A 14,426-nucleotide genomic window follows, 5' to 3' on the forward strand; every position below is an offset into this window, starting at 1 on the left:
ATATCCTCAAATGCCATTATTCATAGATTCCTCTCCGTTTATCTATGGTACTGAACATTGTTATCGCTAATCAACTTGATGCCCTCAGCTCTCCAAGTGTCAGGCTCAGCGTAGCTAGTAACATTGGCATCAAACACCATGTTCTGCGGTGCGTCAACACTGTACACCGGCCAGTTGGGTAAGCTCGAGTTCTTGCCAGCATAGCCGTTGGGGTTCAGGTCGTGAACAAAAGTAACCCAACTCTTGCTCATAAAGTCTGACAGCTCGGTGAAAGCAGAGGACTTGTTGGCAAAGGGGTCGACGGCGTATCCCAGACCATTGAGGTTGTTGAATACAAAGGCCACTTCCTGGAAATGGGCGACGTATGAAGAGCCAGTGGGAATGGCGTTGAAGCGGTACGAGTAGGCTGAGACGTTGTTGGCAGCCCAGATCTCGCAGGTCTTGCGGCGGTTAGCAATGAATACTTCGTCGCCAAAGTAAGCTGCGGATGCACGGTAATAAGGTCCAAAAGCAGGGCCTAGAGAAGTGACATTCTGGCCCAGTTCTTGGGTCGAGGGGATCAGGTAATCGGGTTGGCCTGAAGTGTATACACGGAGCAGGCCCTCGACAACGTCAGGGCTGAGAGCCCATTGAGTAGAGGAAGTGGTGTTCAGGTACTTTTCGAGGTCGGCGGTCGAGTTTATACCATAGGGACTGAATGAAACACCCTCGTCCGAGTTTGCGCCGTCAATGATAGGTACGTGGACAAAGGCTCCGTCGGCGAGTTGCTCACTGCCGTAACGAGCGATGAAATCACCATCTAGAGCAGGATTCCAGCCGCTATTAAACTGAGTGGTGTTCAAGACGTTGTTGAGGACGGTGAAAGGCAGGGCGCGCAGGCAGTCAAGAGTGCTGGTCGAGTTTCCACAACCAGCTGCCTGACCGAGAGCTGCGAACTTAGGTTGATACTCACTGAATCAGGTTAGTTAAGAGTCTTGAGAGTCAATATGGTGCTTGGACATACCCTGAGGTGTTGAGTGCGCCATAAGAAATAGGATTTCCTGACTCCATGATAGCACCACGGAACAGCTTATCGTCACGTCCATTGAATGCAGTCAATTGGAAGCCCACAGATGCTGCTCCGGCACTCTCGCCATGTATAGTTATCTTGCTGGTGTCGGCACCGAAGGCAGCTCCGTTCTCCTGAAGCCACTGCAGAGCCTTGCGTTGATCCTTGAGACCAATGTTGGTCTGACCGGCACCGGCGACCTCATCACCGTTGAGGAAACCGAAGGGCCCAAGTCTGTAAGCAACACTGGCAGCCATGATGGGCTTGCCAATCTTGACAGAGTTCTCAACAAGGAAAGTCTGGTTGTATCTTCTGTCGACAGCTCCACCCTGCATTGATAATCAGAAAATTTTTGAAGGCGAGATTGATTCTCCCATGTGCGAAGACATGACGCAGACACCTATAGAAATGCGCAATTTCTTCGATAGACCGGAAGAATCCACTGAGAGCTGTGAGGGCATCCACTCTCTGTGAACTTTGCTACCGTGTAGAAAGAACTGTGCATTTCTATAGCTGTCCGTGACAGGGTTTAGCACAGGAGAGGACTGAGAGAGTCTTACCATGTAGAAACCGCCTCCATGGATCCAGACAAGCATTGGCAAGCTGACATTCTCGTAGCCTGCAGGTCGCACGACGTTGAGGTACAAGCAGTCCTCGGATTGTTGGTATCCAATCTGATCACCTCCGTAACCGACGCACTCCTGCCAGCGTGCATTAGCATTGTATGGTACGCAAGACTCGTTTGGGAACATACAAAGGCATAGTTGGTTGCTGGCAGAGCACCAGTCCATGTCGAGTTCACGGACTCGGGATTGGCGAAGCGGAGCTCATCGACAGGAGGCTGAGCGAATGGAATGCCAAGGAAGAAGTCCTGGTTGTATTGACTGTTGTGGACACCATAGTATGAACCATTCTTCAAGTTGACAACAGGTGCACCAGCAGGTGCCGCTCTACGTGACAGAGAGGGAGCGGCAGAAGCGGCAGAGATCGCCAGCGATAGTAATGACCAAGAAGAATGCATGTTGGGCTCGATATACAATGCTGCTAGGAGGGAGAACACGAGTACCTACCTCTGGGCAGAGCCCCAACTTTATACTGTTGCTGTGACCTTGCCACCTACCGTAAGCTTGTGCCGAGAAGGTGCCATTCTTCACGGCAATTGCTTTGCATCCCCACAACACACCGTGCAGCGTGAATGTAACATGGGTGCTAGGAAGTCCGTGGTTAAGGAAATCTACGACGACGAAGCGGGGCGTGTGGAGTGCCCTGCCCCGCTTGATGTCCTGCCTTGCCTGAAAGAGAAGAAGTGTCTGGGGAAAACATGGCGGACTAGACCAGGAACATGACAAGATTGACATGCACACAAGCCACCTTAGCCGACAACAACCCGCGACCCGCCATCTCAGATCTACGAGACTGTGGGAACTCCAACTTCTGGCTGTTGTGACGTCGGCCATCTTGACTCAATTGGGAACACTCAGTCGAAGAAGCTTGGAGACGGACGGTGTGGCGCGGCCGAGTGCTGCCAAGGGTGAAGTGCCATGTTGATTCTTAATTACATACAGCGTCTTGTCTATGCCTCAATTCAAAATGGCTCCACGGCCGAGTGACATCTCGATCTTGCCGTAGTGATTAATCAGTCCTTGATGAAGGGATGCCGGGGTCACTTTTGACCAGCATGGCACCGTTCACATGCAGGGACTTGTGTTGAAGAACAATCAAAACACTCTCTGACCGCCTTCCTGACCTAGTAATCCGATATGTGTAAAGCGGAGTACGTTTAATCAGCCTGGCATGAGGCGAATGAGGTGGTCGGGTGGCGATGGCACTGAAAATGCTGTAGCCCCGGCACGGTCTAACGCACTGTCCAAAGGCTTCATCACAATCGACATTCGCTTCTGAGTTGCAGGTCAAAGATTCGTTTTCTCACAAGGTCTGTTGGCAGGAATGTTTGAAAATGAACATAATGTCCCATGGCAAGTATGCCTCATTGAATAATGTACAGGGTTTATACAAACGTTTTGTTCCGTCTCCAGTCTATCTTCCTGTGAGCATGTTGGCAATAGAGCTCCAGTACTTCGGCGTGACGGTTTGCTGGATCTCTTCGCTCGAAAGCCACTTGAACTCCTTGTCGCCATATGTGTTGGCCTTGAGGTTGGCCTGACCAGCCATGATGCGAGCCTTCATGAAGAAAGTACGCTCACCGACCTCTTCAATGTTCTTCTCGGTGTTGGTGATGGTCTTTTTGAAGTTGCCAGAGTAGTGGCCGATGGGTGCGTTTCCGACGACCCATGTGTTCATATTGATACCTCCTGCTTGCACAAGAATACGCTCGGCGGCCTAGTATTGTCAGTATCTGGACGTAAACCATGTGCATTCATCTCCAGCTTACCTGGTCCAAACCCTCGGGACCCTTGATCTCATCCTCGGGGAATCTCCACACACCATTCTTGTTCTTGACCAGCAAGTACAAGGTTCTGTCGAGCAGTCTGTTCAAGCTGGTCTGTTCGCCCTTCTGATCTTGCTCTGTGACTCTGGGCAATGGCCGTTGCACGACAATGTCCTGGCTAGTCTCTCTCTTAGCTCCTGCCTCGCCATCGGTTCCTTCAGCGTCCCTGATCAGAGCCTCGACTTGCGACTCGGGCTCACTGGTCTTGTCGTTGACCAAAACCTCGTCATTCCAACCAGACTCGCTGTATGCATTGTAGACACCAACATCACGGGCAGGGGTTTTTCTTAGCAGCATCTTGCGCTTCCATTCGCGGTCTCCTGGTGTTCCCTTCTTGTAGTAGAAGTAGCGTGTGAAAGGCAGTGCCAGACGTTCGTTCAATCGTTTTTGGTAGAGGAAGAAGGCCTTTTCGAAGGGATGGAGAGCGCGTGTCAGAACGGGAGGTCGTGATAGTACTACGCCGGTGCGTAGCTGGTATGTTGATCGGATGGCTGGTGAGGCGGATGCATTCTGTGAGATTTGAGACGAAGTCGAAGCCTCGGGTGCGACAGCTGCAGCAGTGGATGCTGAACGGTATTGAGGTATCCGGGCGAGGCAAGAGTTGCAGACGGACTCTGGTGTCGAGCGGGCTGAGAATGAGTTAGAGTGGCCAACTCGGAAAAGATGACAAGCAAGAAGAGGCTCACTCGATGATGCGACCAATCGTCTGGCAGTTCTTTGACCGGAGTTCATGGCGAATTGTACTGATAGATAGACACACGATCAAGAGACTCTATCTCGAATGCGCCGTCGCTGCTGCAACTTTTCGAGACTTGTGCTTGGCGTTGGCAGGCTGCACGGACCTGTCTGCCGCTCGTTTTGCTTAAAAAGCTGCCCTCTCTCGTCTCTCTTCTTCCTTTCCTTACGCGTTTCTTATCATCAATTGCCTCGATTCTCAACCGCATATTGACCATTTTTAAAGCGCGTAGAACGAAATGGACGACTTTTTCGCTAGCCGGTTCTTCTAAACCCAAAGTTTTCCAGCTAGATAGTTTTGTCCCATACCTGCATTCGTGATGTTCTTTGTTATAAGGCATGACAGCCTAAAGGTTGTTAACATGTCTTCTACGGCCAGCGCTGTTGCTGAGATGACACCGCCGTGGCTATGCTGTCTCTCCTGTACTTGTGCCTGTCATCGTCAAGATCCAACACGGAGGCATCCAATCTTGCGCATCTCTGAGTTGTGTACAGACGTGCCGGTGGGAAGACCCTGACTCGCTTACCGTACTGGTCTACTGCAGTCTCTCACCGGGTCGTAACTCTGGTGCTGCACCGACGAAAGGGTTTGCAAGTGGTCTGATTGTATCGACCGAGCTCGAGCAGTAAAATATCATTTCCGAGATGATGATCAAGATTGATTGCTAGACATGCCGTAGCAACCGACCAAATATCTGGAGTGCCTATCCGCTTTGCTCGAAATGCACATTGAACATGAATATGTTTCCAGAACTGAACATTCAACTACTGATTTGTTGTGACTTTTCCAGGAAGTAGAATGACTCTCTTTCCGAGACTGGGACTGTCCGCGTATCCAAAGATTGAACACGAGTGGTAGGAGGATGGGATGGAGACGAAGGTCCGGACCGTTGACATGGCGGGTCAATGCAGCAAAGTGGGCTTGGTGGCCGATCTGGGAACTGGCGACCGCGGTCATCGTCATGTGTGATATCCAGAATGCAATTGCATCTGGCATGCGCTCCTTCTTCGCTTCTTGAGCCGCGACTTCCAACATGTACAAGCTGGTCAATCTCGCATAAACATCATCCTTAGCTTTCTTATCCATGGACTAGGAGTAACGCACTGCATGCATGGCATCTCCTTTGTCGCATCTACTACCATTGTTGTAATCCGTACTCCACACGCTTCCACACAAGCACTCCGACACCAACACCGGCAGTATGGCCGAGTAAGTGACAGACCTTTGGTCGCTGTGACTCAGGACTGACATTTCGACTTTTAGATACGGCTTCCTCGTGGCTGGCGGGCTGGCCACGCCAACTTCGAGTCACGGACGCTCTGTAACACCGTCTCCCAATCCAACTAGATCAGACTCTCCCACTCTGATCAAGGCCAAATCCGCTTCACACCTTGCTACCATGAAGACCTTCTCCACACCTCCTCGCGGTCGCTCCAACTTTGACAACGACTCCGACTACCTGAACACCATTCCCGATCCACGAACACCCAGTCCCAACCCACAGCGTACCAGCCCGGCAGAAGACTCGCAGGACCCGCATCCCGATCTAAGCATTGAGGTTGCTATGCTCAGTACGAAACTCATCAACGCCATCAACTACCAAACAAACCTGGATGATTCGTTGCAACACTCACGCCATGAGCTTGAAGCTGCTAGACAGCGCATAGCACAGCTGGAACAAGAGACACAACAGCACAAGTTCATGATCTCAAGTGGTGCTCTTGTCAACAAAGCTGAGGTGGACACGCTCAGACAAGAGTTGACGGAATCGCAAAAGCAAAGAGATATCGCCGAAAAGGGCAGGAAAGAGATGGAGGTCGAACTTGAGACTCTTACCAGTGCTTTGTTCGAAGAAGCCAATACTGTGGGTAAAAAAGTTCTAGTATGCACATTTCACTTGCTGACTCGCATCAGATGGTCGCCGCAGCTCGCAAAGACACGGAAGCTGTCGAACGCAAGAACGCGCAACTAAGGGCACAGCTGAATGACACCGAATTGCTTCTGGCCTCGCAGCAGGAACAGTTACAAGATCTGAAGAGTGTCATGGAAAAGTTGACTGAGGACCGAGACCGCGATGAAACAGATACAATACCTCGTTCTTCGACGGCCCCATCGACGCCAGGTGTCGACTCGAACAAGATGAGCACCATGTTTGACTCGCTACCCTTCTCTCCCAACGCTACACCATTTAGCGACGTTCCTCCGGATCAGCCTCTTCGCTTCTCACATCTCATTGTTCCCATTATGCGTAACGATGTTGTTGCATATGGTGACTTTGCAGATCTTCTCAAATCCGCTAGAGCGGCTGCCCCTAACCACTCGCGCAATTCATCAGGCATCAGCTCAAGCATGTTCGTCGCTTCTGCCTCTTCGTCCTCGCCAAACATTCCAGGTTCTTTTAGCTCTGGCGCTGCTGCATCACCACGCGAGACGTCATTCCAGTCGTCGGTACCTCCACTCAAGGATAGCAAGTTCTACAAGAGATGTCTCGTTGAGGATGTAGAACCCACATTACGTCTGGACCTTGCCCCTGGCCTCTCCTGGCTGGCCCGACGCACGGTAATTGGAGCTGTAACTGGTGGTACCCTGATTGTAGAGCCTTTTATACCGCAATCGCGCTTCTATAGGAACGCCTATGCATGCGCGCTTTGCGGAGAGTCTCGCCGAACAGAGGCTCATGCTCGCCGCCATCGATTCCGTACCAGTGAGGACGAGAACGCCCAGCGATACCCCTTGTGTGAGTTCTGTTTGGGCCGTGTGCGAGCCACGGGCGATTTCCTGGGCTTCCTCAGAATGGTTCGCGATGGACTTTGGAGGGCATCTACAGAAGAAGACATCAAAACCGCCTGGGAGGAGAGCGTACGCTTGAGAGAGAAGATGTTCTGGTCCAGACTTGGAGGTGGTGTGGTTCCAGCGATTGGAAGAGAACCTAGCCCAACAGGAACTCAGCGTCGAGCAGACGCAAGATCGTTGCGCAGGAACAGCACAGAATCGAGTATTCCGAGATTCTCGAGAGATTCGGTCGAAAGCGTCCACTCCAAAGCGTTGGAAGTGCCGAAACTGAACGAACCTCGACCCCCGAGCCGGAACAACAGCAGATCGACCGTAAACATCAGCGATGGCAGCACGACCTCTCTGCAGACGTCGGAGAGCTCAGACACGAGAGACTTTGCAGATGCACAGACTGATGTGGACAACACGATCAATACGCCAACAGGTCCGGCTAGTCACGAGAACGCAGTCAGCAGCCTGGATCCCGTAGATACGCAAACGTCACGACTAGACCAAGAGGATGGACCGAATGACAGCACTGGACTGGCGATTGCTATGCCGCTGTCCACTGCAGATAGGCAGAAGGAAGATCAGGCTCGTCCAGCAGAGCTGGAGGAGAGGGAGTTTGCCTCGGCAACGAATAGTGAAGATGGGAAGGAGAGTGAGGCAGCAGTTGATGAATCGCTGCAGCCAGAGATGCCCGGATCTTTCGATTAGCCTTGACCCAGCCCCTACTGTGTACCCATGGGGACATACATAGCCCTTGCATAGGACAAGGACGACGATACAGTATATAAATATGTAAAAAGCAATCCCATGTCCTTATGGACCGCTCTTTGTACTTGATTCTCGATTGCTTGGGTCGATGGTGTTTTCGAAGCGCTGTTCGATTGTTCTAATTTGCTCTCCCCTTTTGAGGTCTTTGTGTTTGACAGTGGAGTTCGTGGTCGCGTGTTCGGGGTGGCTTTGGCAGCTCAGTGACCGAAGGCTGGGAGATAGGCTCGTTTGCTGAGGAAAGATCGGTGGGTATGCATAGCATCTCAGTCATCGTTCAAGAGATCCTCCAGGTCATCATCGTCCCAGCCTCCCTTTCTCCTCGAAACCTTGACAGTCTCCTTCTTCTCTTGCTGCTCGGACATGGCGCCGAGAATGTCCTTGAGTTGAGCCTCTGAGATCTTCTGTCTGAGTTGACCACTGCGTGCCAGCATGATGAGTCTGTTCTCGACATCCTCGGCACGCGACTGCTTGACGAGACGAATACGACCTAGACGATCTGCTGCATCGGGCTCGAGGATTTGCGACAGGATGCTTGCGCGTGCTTCGGCTATGACGCTTGTGTCAGTCGCAGGAACCCTAACAACAGGAATCTAGAGCGGATGGTTACCTTCACGCTGCTGCTTCTGCTCTTGCTCGCCTTGTTGACCTCCTTGACCGCCTGACTGGCCCTGCTGCTGCTGCATCTCTTGCAGGCGCGCACGCCTAATCTGCCCATGCCACGTCAGAAACAAGCCCCGAGCAACCCCTCAGTCGTGTCTACTTACCTGTTCGAGATCTGCGTCACCCATGGTTCGGACGACCGTGTTTTTCTTATCTTTGTCGAGACGAAAAGTCCCTGGAGCTTTCTAGTTGAATGAAACGCACCCCTCGCTGCCGCTGCCGCCGCGATACCCCGCCAAACTGTCATGCCAAGCTGCGCGTCCTGCTTGTCCATTTTCAGGTATGCAATCCGACCTTGATATCTGCCACTTATCGTGCGACTTGTCGCATCGCTGCTGCGGTCCTGTCATCGTGATTGCCTGTCGTCTCGCACATGGCCCTAAACCAGCCAAGCTAAGTCGGTACCATGAAGAAGCTCCTGCTTGCTCCGTACTCGGAACCCATCTCTCTTTGCCCTTTCTTATCATATCACATATAAAGATAACTCTACACCCTCAGCACCGTCGTCCGTCTGAGTGCATTCCTGAGTCGTTGAGATTGCTGTCGTGACTGCCTCGTATCTTCCATCCTCGTATATCCTGTTCCATACTACTTTCCTTCCTCGCTTGCCAGCCAGCAATATGGCTAGTCTCTATCTTTACATACTCGGCCTAGCATTTGCTGCAGTCACCGTCTCGTACTACGCTCTAAATCACAAGCAAAGGGCCTTGCTATTGGGCAGATTCGGTCTTGATAGACAACACAGACTACCGTGGGCACCCCAACGATCCTCATCTCTAACGAAACATGAGCTACCCGAGAAGTCCACTCTACCCGCCGGCCAAGAGTACAAAGACACCCTCCCTCCTAGCAGACGTCTCGCACTAGCAGAGCTCACCGACAAACGCTTCAGCGTAGGAGGAAAGTCTGGCAGAGGCTTGAGTGAACTACCTCACAACATCGACAAAAGCCTTCCGGACGACCGTAATGTCTTGGCTCCGCAATACAAGAAACGCTTTACGCCCACCGGCTTCACCGTCGAGGAAATCAAGGCTCTAGGTAACTTTCCCGATTATGCTACTTTGAGCGGCGTCCCTCTGCCTGCGCCCTACACCGACTTCGATATCAAGACTGCCATGTCCAGACCATACAGACCTTTCCGAAGGTCAAACCACCAGACAATGTGTAAGTAGAGTTCCATCTCCTAACGACCGTAACTCGACACTCACACTTTTTCGAAAAGCACACAAGAAACTAGAAGCAGACTGGTGGCTCGAACTCGACAAGACCTACATCTCCCGCATCAAGCAACGCCAAGATCTATACGCAAAACACGGCACCGCCATCATCCAGTCCCTCCCTGGCTCCGAAATTGCATGCAAAGAACTCATGGAAATGGCTCTCCAATTCCTTAGTGCTAGACACCCTACCCTCTTCTCCATCGACGCCCGCAACCTGACTTTCCGCAACAATATCCTCAACACTACCACCGACCTTCGAGAAAAGGATCCCTTGGAAGTGTTGCTGGATAATGTACCAGAGGACTTTGCAATCATGCTGCGCAATCCAGAAACCGGATACTACAGCTTCAGAGCAGGTGTAATCTGCAGTTCTCCAGGCTGGAGTTTGGGTACGAAAATGGGACTAGGACTAAAAGAAATCCATGAGGGTATTCCTGATTACAAGGAAAATGTGGAATGTTCAACGGACAGGTAAGTTTTTTCTTCTCTCTCCTTTTTGTTTCTATTGCCCCTCCGACACACAACAGCTAACGTTTTGATGATTTTGATCAATCTGTAGCAGATTCTTCGCTACCCTCGCCACTGATACACCTATCCAACGCGGCTCTTGGGGCATTTCGGTCGACGAACCACTGTTTGAGACTGAAGATGACAACGGCGTTCACTTACCACAAGAAGACCCCTCTTTACCTCTCTCCCGCACAAACCTTCGCGTAGACTGGCAAACACTGCGTCGTCTGCCTCTCTCCGGCGCCGTGGCATTCAACTCTAAATGTCTGTTCACCCCTATCCCCAGCCTTGGCTCTGAACCTTACATACCCGGTTTACTTTCAAAGTTACTCAAGGAAGGAAAAAGGGAGGCGATGGAATGTAAAGGTATGAGATATGTAGAGCATGTGGTGATTCCTGCATTGGAGGAGATGGAGAGGATGCAGGAGGAAAAGGGTCTTGTGGACGAGAAGTGGGAGGTCCAGACACTGCAGCAGCATCCGTGGTTCCCGGGTTGGGAGGACAAGTGGCAGAAGGAGCAAGGGTTTGCGTAGAAAGAGAGGAAAAAGTGATATCAGCTTGGGCTTTTATCCCTGCATTAGATAATGGACTGAGAAAAATAAAAAAGTAACCTTGAATGAAAAGTCATTCTTGCAATGCACCCAAAACTCATTCTGGTGTATTCCAGTGCCCTGTGTCAAGCTCAGTTTCTACAAAGACCCTTTTTCAAGGATGGCAATGTATGTATGTTCTCTTTTTTCAGAAATAATATCCTTCGTGCGTATCGCTCCTGCTCCTGCTGCTTACTGCAAGCTCCATATGATTCGCAAAAGAAGAAGTGAAAACACATGATGCTCCGATGCGAGATTCTTCAAACAGTCAAACAAGGAGGACGAAAAGAGTTTTGCAAAAATTCGTGCAGTCATATTTTCTTTTGCCTTGTTTTGTATGCTTCTAGTAGATCCCCTGGGTGCGATATTGGAAAGTGTCGTAACTGTTTTTCTCAAAGTCAGCATGTTTGTCAGATGTCAGGATAAGAACTCCTCCCACCCCTGAAGAGGGAAAGAGACAGAGAGGGAGAAGCAAAAAAAACTCACAGCCTAGTATAATAACTCCCCGCACTCTTTGCAACCAACTCCTCCACCCAAACCCCTGCTTCCTTTTCACTCTTCTCGAGTACAAACCTAGCTCTCAACGCCGCGACAACATTGACCACGCCGCCAGAATAACACGGCATGCGTGACTCCCTGCCCATGAGTTCAACAAGCATAACAATCCTCTCCGCTTCTCGCCGCAAAGCTTGAAACGCCTCTTTCATGTGCGATTTGAAGTTGTTGAAGGCGGCGGACTCGAGGCCCCCCAGCACATCAATGTATTCTTGCGTGAGCTTGAAGGGGGCCGCTTCGAAGCCCATGCTGCCCGGTGTGTTGGAGAGCATGAAGCCAAAGTCTATGTGTACGATGTGACCCACATTGTCGATGAGGATGTTGCCGTTGTGCCGGTCTTTGAGTTGCAAAATGTACGAGATTACCGAATACGCAGCTAGACTTTTTGCAAAGTTGTCGACGGCTGAGATGTAAGAGGCAGAAGAGGGTTTGCCGAATGTAGTGACGAAATGGTCGTGTAGTGTAGCCATGCGTTTTCGCGGGTTGCTGCCAGAGGCAATGGAGGAGAGTGTCAGGGAGCGTTTGAGCGAGTGCAAAGAAACGCCGTTGGTGATTGTTTCGATCAAACCTGACGACTCGCCGGTAACCAGTATGCGCATGTTCTTGACCCACACATCGCAAGAAGCTTCGGTCCAAATCTTCGAGCACACGGCGATGAGTTGGCAAGCAAAAGCCTCTTGACGCAAATCAGCTCCGGTTTTGACAATCATGGAAATCAAGTCCCAGTTCTTCATCCAGCCGTAAGGAGAAGAGCGGCGAATGCGCTCCTTTTTCATTTCCCAGGCTTCACCAAAGGTTGCGGCTGAGGGGTCGTCGCGGTCGCCTTTGCGCTGGACACCGCCTGTTTTGATGTCATTTTCCATGCGTGCCGCACCGGCGTTCGAGCTCAGATTTGGGTCTGCTTCTGCGGCTTCCAAGGCAGGGTCTTCGATGTCGGCTGGCTCGGCGTGTGAGCCAATGTTGTTCGCATTGGCCATGATGGCGTCGAAATTGGTAGGGTGCGTGGTATCGTCCGTGTAGAAACTTTGCTCTTCGAGACTTTGCATGCTGGCAATGATCCTAGCCTTGATGGCGGCGACTTCAGCTTTCGGCCGTTTTGAGCTGCTCAGGTCGAGCTGTGAGAGCATGGACGAAGCAGCTCGCATGTGTGTTGCCAGAGCGGAAAAGTCAGGTTGGTCTGGAGCTTGCGAGCGGCCAGCCGCTGAAGCAAAAGGAGAGGGACTGACAGATCTGCTCAATGGCAGATCAGACGTTCGAGGAGTGGTGAGGCTTATCGATGACAGGGTGCTCACACCGCTGGACAATCGAGGAAGCTCTCTCAACATGGCGGTATTAGAAGGAGTATGCGATCTGGAAATGTTGCGAGGAGTTGTTCGTCCATCAACTTCTTGCAGTAAAGCCGGACTACCCAGATCGCCAAGGGCAGGTTCGAGGACACTGTCGGCTTCGACCGTGGTCTCAGTCTCATAGCGAGCGGATTCTCGCGATGCATCTGTAATGTCGAAAAGGCGACGTTTTGGTTTCCCCTTCTCGAGTACCAACTTGGTAAGAAGCTGGGTATTTTGGTCGGACTCTGGATCGAAGTCGAAATCCTCGCGCAAGACTTCAACCATCAGAAGGTAGGGCACCCTCTCGGCACTGTTCAAACTGGTGGCCTCGGCAGGGTTAAGTCTGACGATACGATGATGTTGACTACGGCTTGCACTGCCATCTGGAAGGGTCGCAGGACAGAGCAGAGGTACGTCGACCTCAGCAGGCAAATCTTGAGCAATCAACGCAAGTTCGGCACGAAGGGCACTCAGTCTAGCAGGCTTCGGCACAGCAACCAAGCGGTTGGAAATGTCCTCGAGAGCGCTCAGGAATTGCGTCTGACTACGGAAATAGTTTGAGCGAAGCATGCGGACTTTTTGCGAGCGTGACATGTTGGAGATGTTGATGTTCTTGGTGCTGGCGGAGTGACGGCGGACAGAGTGTTCTGTATGCTGGCGAGAGAGACGCGGCGGTTCGGGAGCAGGCTGTGAGGGAAGCTCTGGGAGGGACGATGTGCTTGCAAAGGCTTGGTTGTTCTGTGTTGCGCGCAATGCCTCTGCCATGGCACGACTGCCGGATGACTCTTTCCTGAGCGTCGGAGAGTCGTTGACCAGCATTGACATGGGTCGGGACGCTCTTTTCGGTGTCGAGGTTCCCGGGGGAGTCGAAGCCTCTTTGGTCGTTTGCGGCGGAGGACGAGGTCTTCTTGAGCGACCAGGGGTACCTGAGACGGTATGACTCCTGGATATGCGCTGGGGTTGTATGTTGTCGGATATGGTGTCTTCTACAGGACGCGGCCTCCGAGCCTGTGCAATAGCCAGCGGACCAGCATGACGAGGAAGGAAGGGCGCAGCTATGGCGCCGAGCACAAGACTAGACAGCAGCGTGACGGGCAGGACATTCTCGGTGATCTTGTCGCGGCGGACGGGCTCAGATGAACCAAAGACGATGCGTTGGACTCGATTGTAGATGCGGCGGCACGTCTTGAAGGCGTTGGAGGTGGGGGTTTGGGCGAGGTCGCGGAGGTATGTTTGCAAGAGCCAGAAAGTCTGCACATGGTATAAGCATGGATGGGTCGCGTCAGGGAGGCGCATCGTACCAGAAGAGCGCCATTGACCGACTCCTCGCACAGGTCTAGGATAAAGTCCTCGAGGGCCATGCTTTCGTTGTCCAGCGACATGACCAGGTGGCATAGCTGCGGCAGGAAGAACTCGATGTCTTCATAGCTGAACCGGCGCAGCTTGGAGCAGAGGACGTATTGGATTCCCACATGGTCGGCATATCGAGCCAGATAGGCCACAGTCAACGACGGGTCCCGGTTGAAGTGTTCCGACTCGATGAAGCGCTCGAGCAAGTTCCAACTCATCGAGTCCAGTCACTGAGCATAGTATTATTCCGGGTGGTAACAAGCGAGTGTCGCACGACTGCAATGATCCGAGATCGATTCGAGTATACCACAAGAAGACACCGAGGCTGTCCGCTTGCTTGCTTGCGTGTTGCTGTGGGGTCTGGACTTGAACGTCAAATCCACCTTCTCCTGACCGCGCTTATTTACCAATGCACCAACAACATCACCATA

At 51.9% G+C, this 14,426-nt stretch overlaps 6 protein-coding genes across 6 annotated transcripts; 2 read left to right on the plus strand and 4 right to left on the minus strand.

Annotated features, from left to right (window-relative positions):
• Positions 1-38: 38 nt before the first annotated feature.
• Positions 39-2,069, minus strand: M436DRAFT_52229 (alpha/beta-hydrolase; the record flags this gene model as incomplete). The annotated part of the gene is made up of 4 exons (XM_013569681.1): positions 39-951; positions 1,004-1,377; positions 1,609-1,749; positions 1,803-2,069. 4 exons carry the CDS (start codon positions 2,067-2,069, stop codon positions 39-41), a joined length of 1,695 nt encoding a protein of 564 aa, XP_013425135.1.
• A 1,016-nt stretch (positions 2,070-3,085) lies between these two features.
• M436DRAFT_52300 (uncharacterized protein) lies at positions 3,086-4,229 on the minus strand (the record flags this gene model as incomplete). Its single annotated transcript, XM_013569692.1, has 3 exons — positions 3,086-3,388; positions 3,441-4,111; positions 4,184-4,229. 3 exons carry the CDS (start codon positions 4,227-4,229, stop codon positions 3,086-3,088), a joined length of 1,020 nt encoding a protein of 339 aa, XP_013425146.1.
• Positions 4,230-5,680: 1,451 nt separating this feature from the next.
• M436DRAFT_18347 (uncharacterized protein) lies at positions 5,681-7,152 on the plus strand (the record flags this gene model as incomplete). Its single annotated transcript, XM_013569590.1, has 2 exons — positions 5,681-6,097; positions 6,148-7,152. Coding segments are annotated over 2 exons (1,422 nt in total), but the record flags the coding sequence as incomplete, so codon positions are not given.
• An 893-nt stretch (positions 7,153-8,045) lies between these two features.
• Positions 8,046-8,570, minus strand: M436DRAFT_74646 (DNA-binding TFAR19-related protein; the record flags this gene model as incomplete). The annotated part of the gene is made up of 3 exons (XM_013569830.1): positions 8,046-8,329; positions 8,390-8,489; positions 8,547-8,570. The coding sequence occupies 3 exons, from the start codon at positions 8,568-8,570 to the stop codon at positions 8,046-8,048; spliced, it is 408 nt and encodes a 135-aa protein (XP_013425284.1).
• Positions 8,571-9,062: 492 nt separating this feature from the next.
• On the plus strand, positions 9,063-10,705 carry M436DRAFT_74647 (uncharacterized protein; the record flags this gene model as incomplete). Its single annotated transcript, XM_013569831.1, has 3 exons — positions 9,063-9,606; positions 9,665-10,133; positions 10,225-10,705. 3 exons carry the CDS (start codon positions 9,063-9,065, stop codon positions 10,703-10,705), a joined length of 1,494 nt encoding a protein of 497 aa, XP_013425285.1.
• Positions 10,706-11,105: 400 nt separating this feature from the next.
• M436DRAFT_74648 (uncharacterized protein) lies at positions 11,106-14,213 on the minus strand (the record flags this gene model as incomplete). Its single annotated transcript, XM_013569832.1, has 3 exons — positions 11,106-11,145; positions 11,249-13,896; positions 13,947-14,213. The coding sequence occupies 3 exons, from the start codon at positions 14,211-14,213 to the stop codon at positions 11,106-11,108; spliced, it is 2,955 nt and encodes a 984-aa protein (XP_013425286.1).
• Between the last annotated feature and the right edge of the window lie 213 nt (positions 14,214-14,426).

The sequence above is a fragment of the Aureobasidium namibiae genome, assembly GCF_000721765.1.
Source record: "Aureobasidium namibiae CBS 147.97 unplaced genomic scaffold scaffold_14, whole genome shotgun sequence".
Classification (NCBI taxonomy): Eukaryota; Fungi; Ascomycota; class Dothideomycetes; order Dothideales; family Saccotheciaceae; genus Aureobasidium; species Aureobasidium namibiae.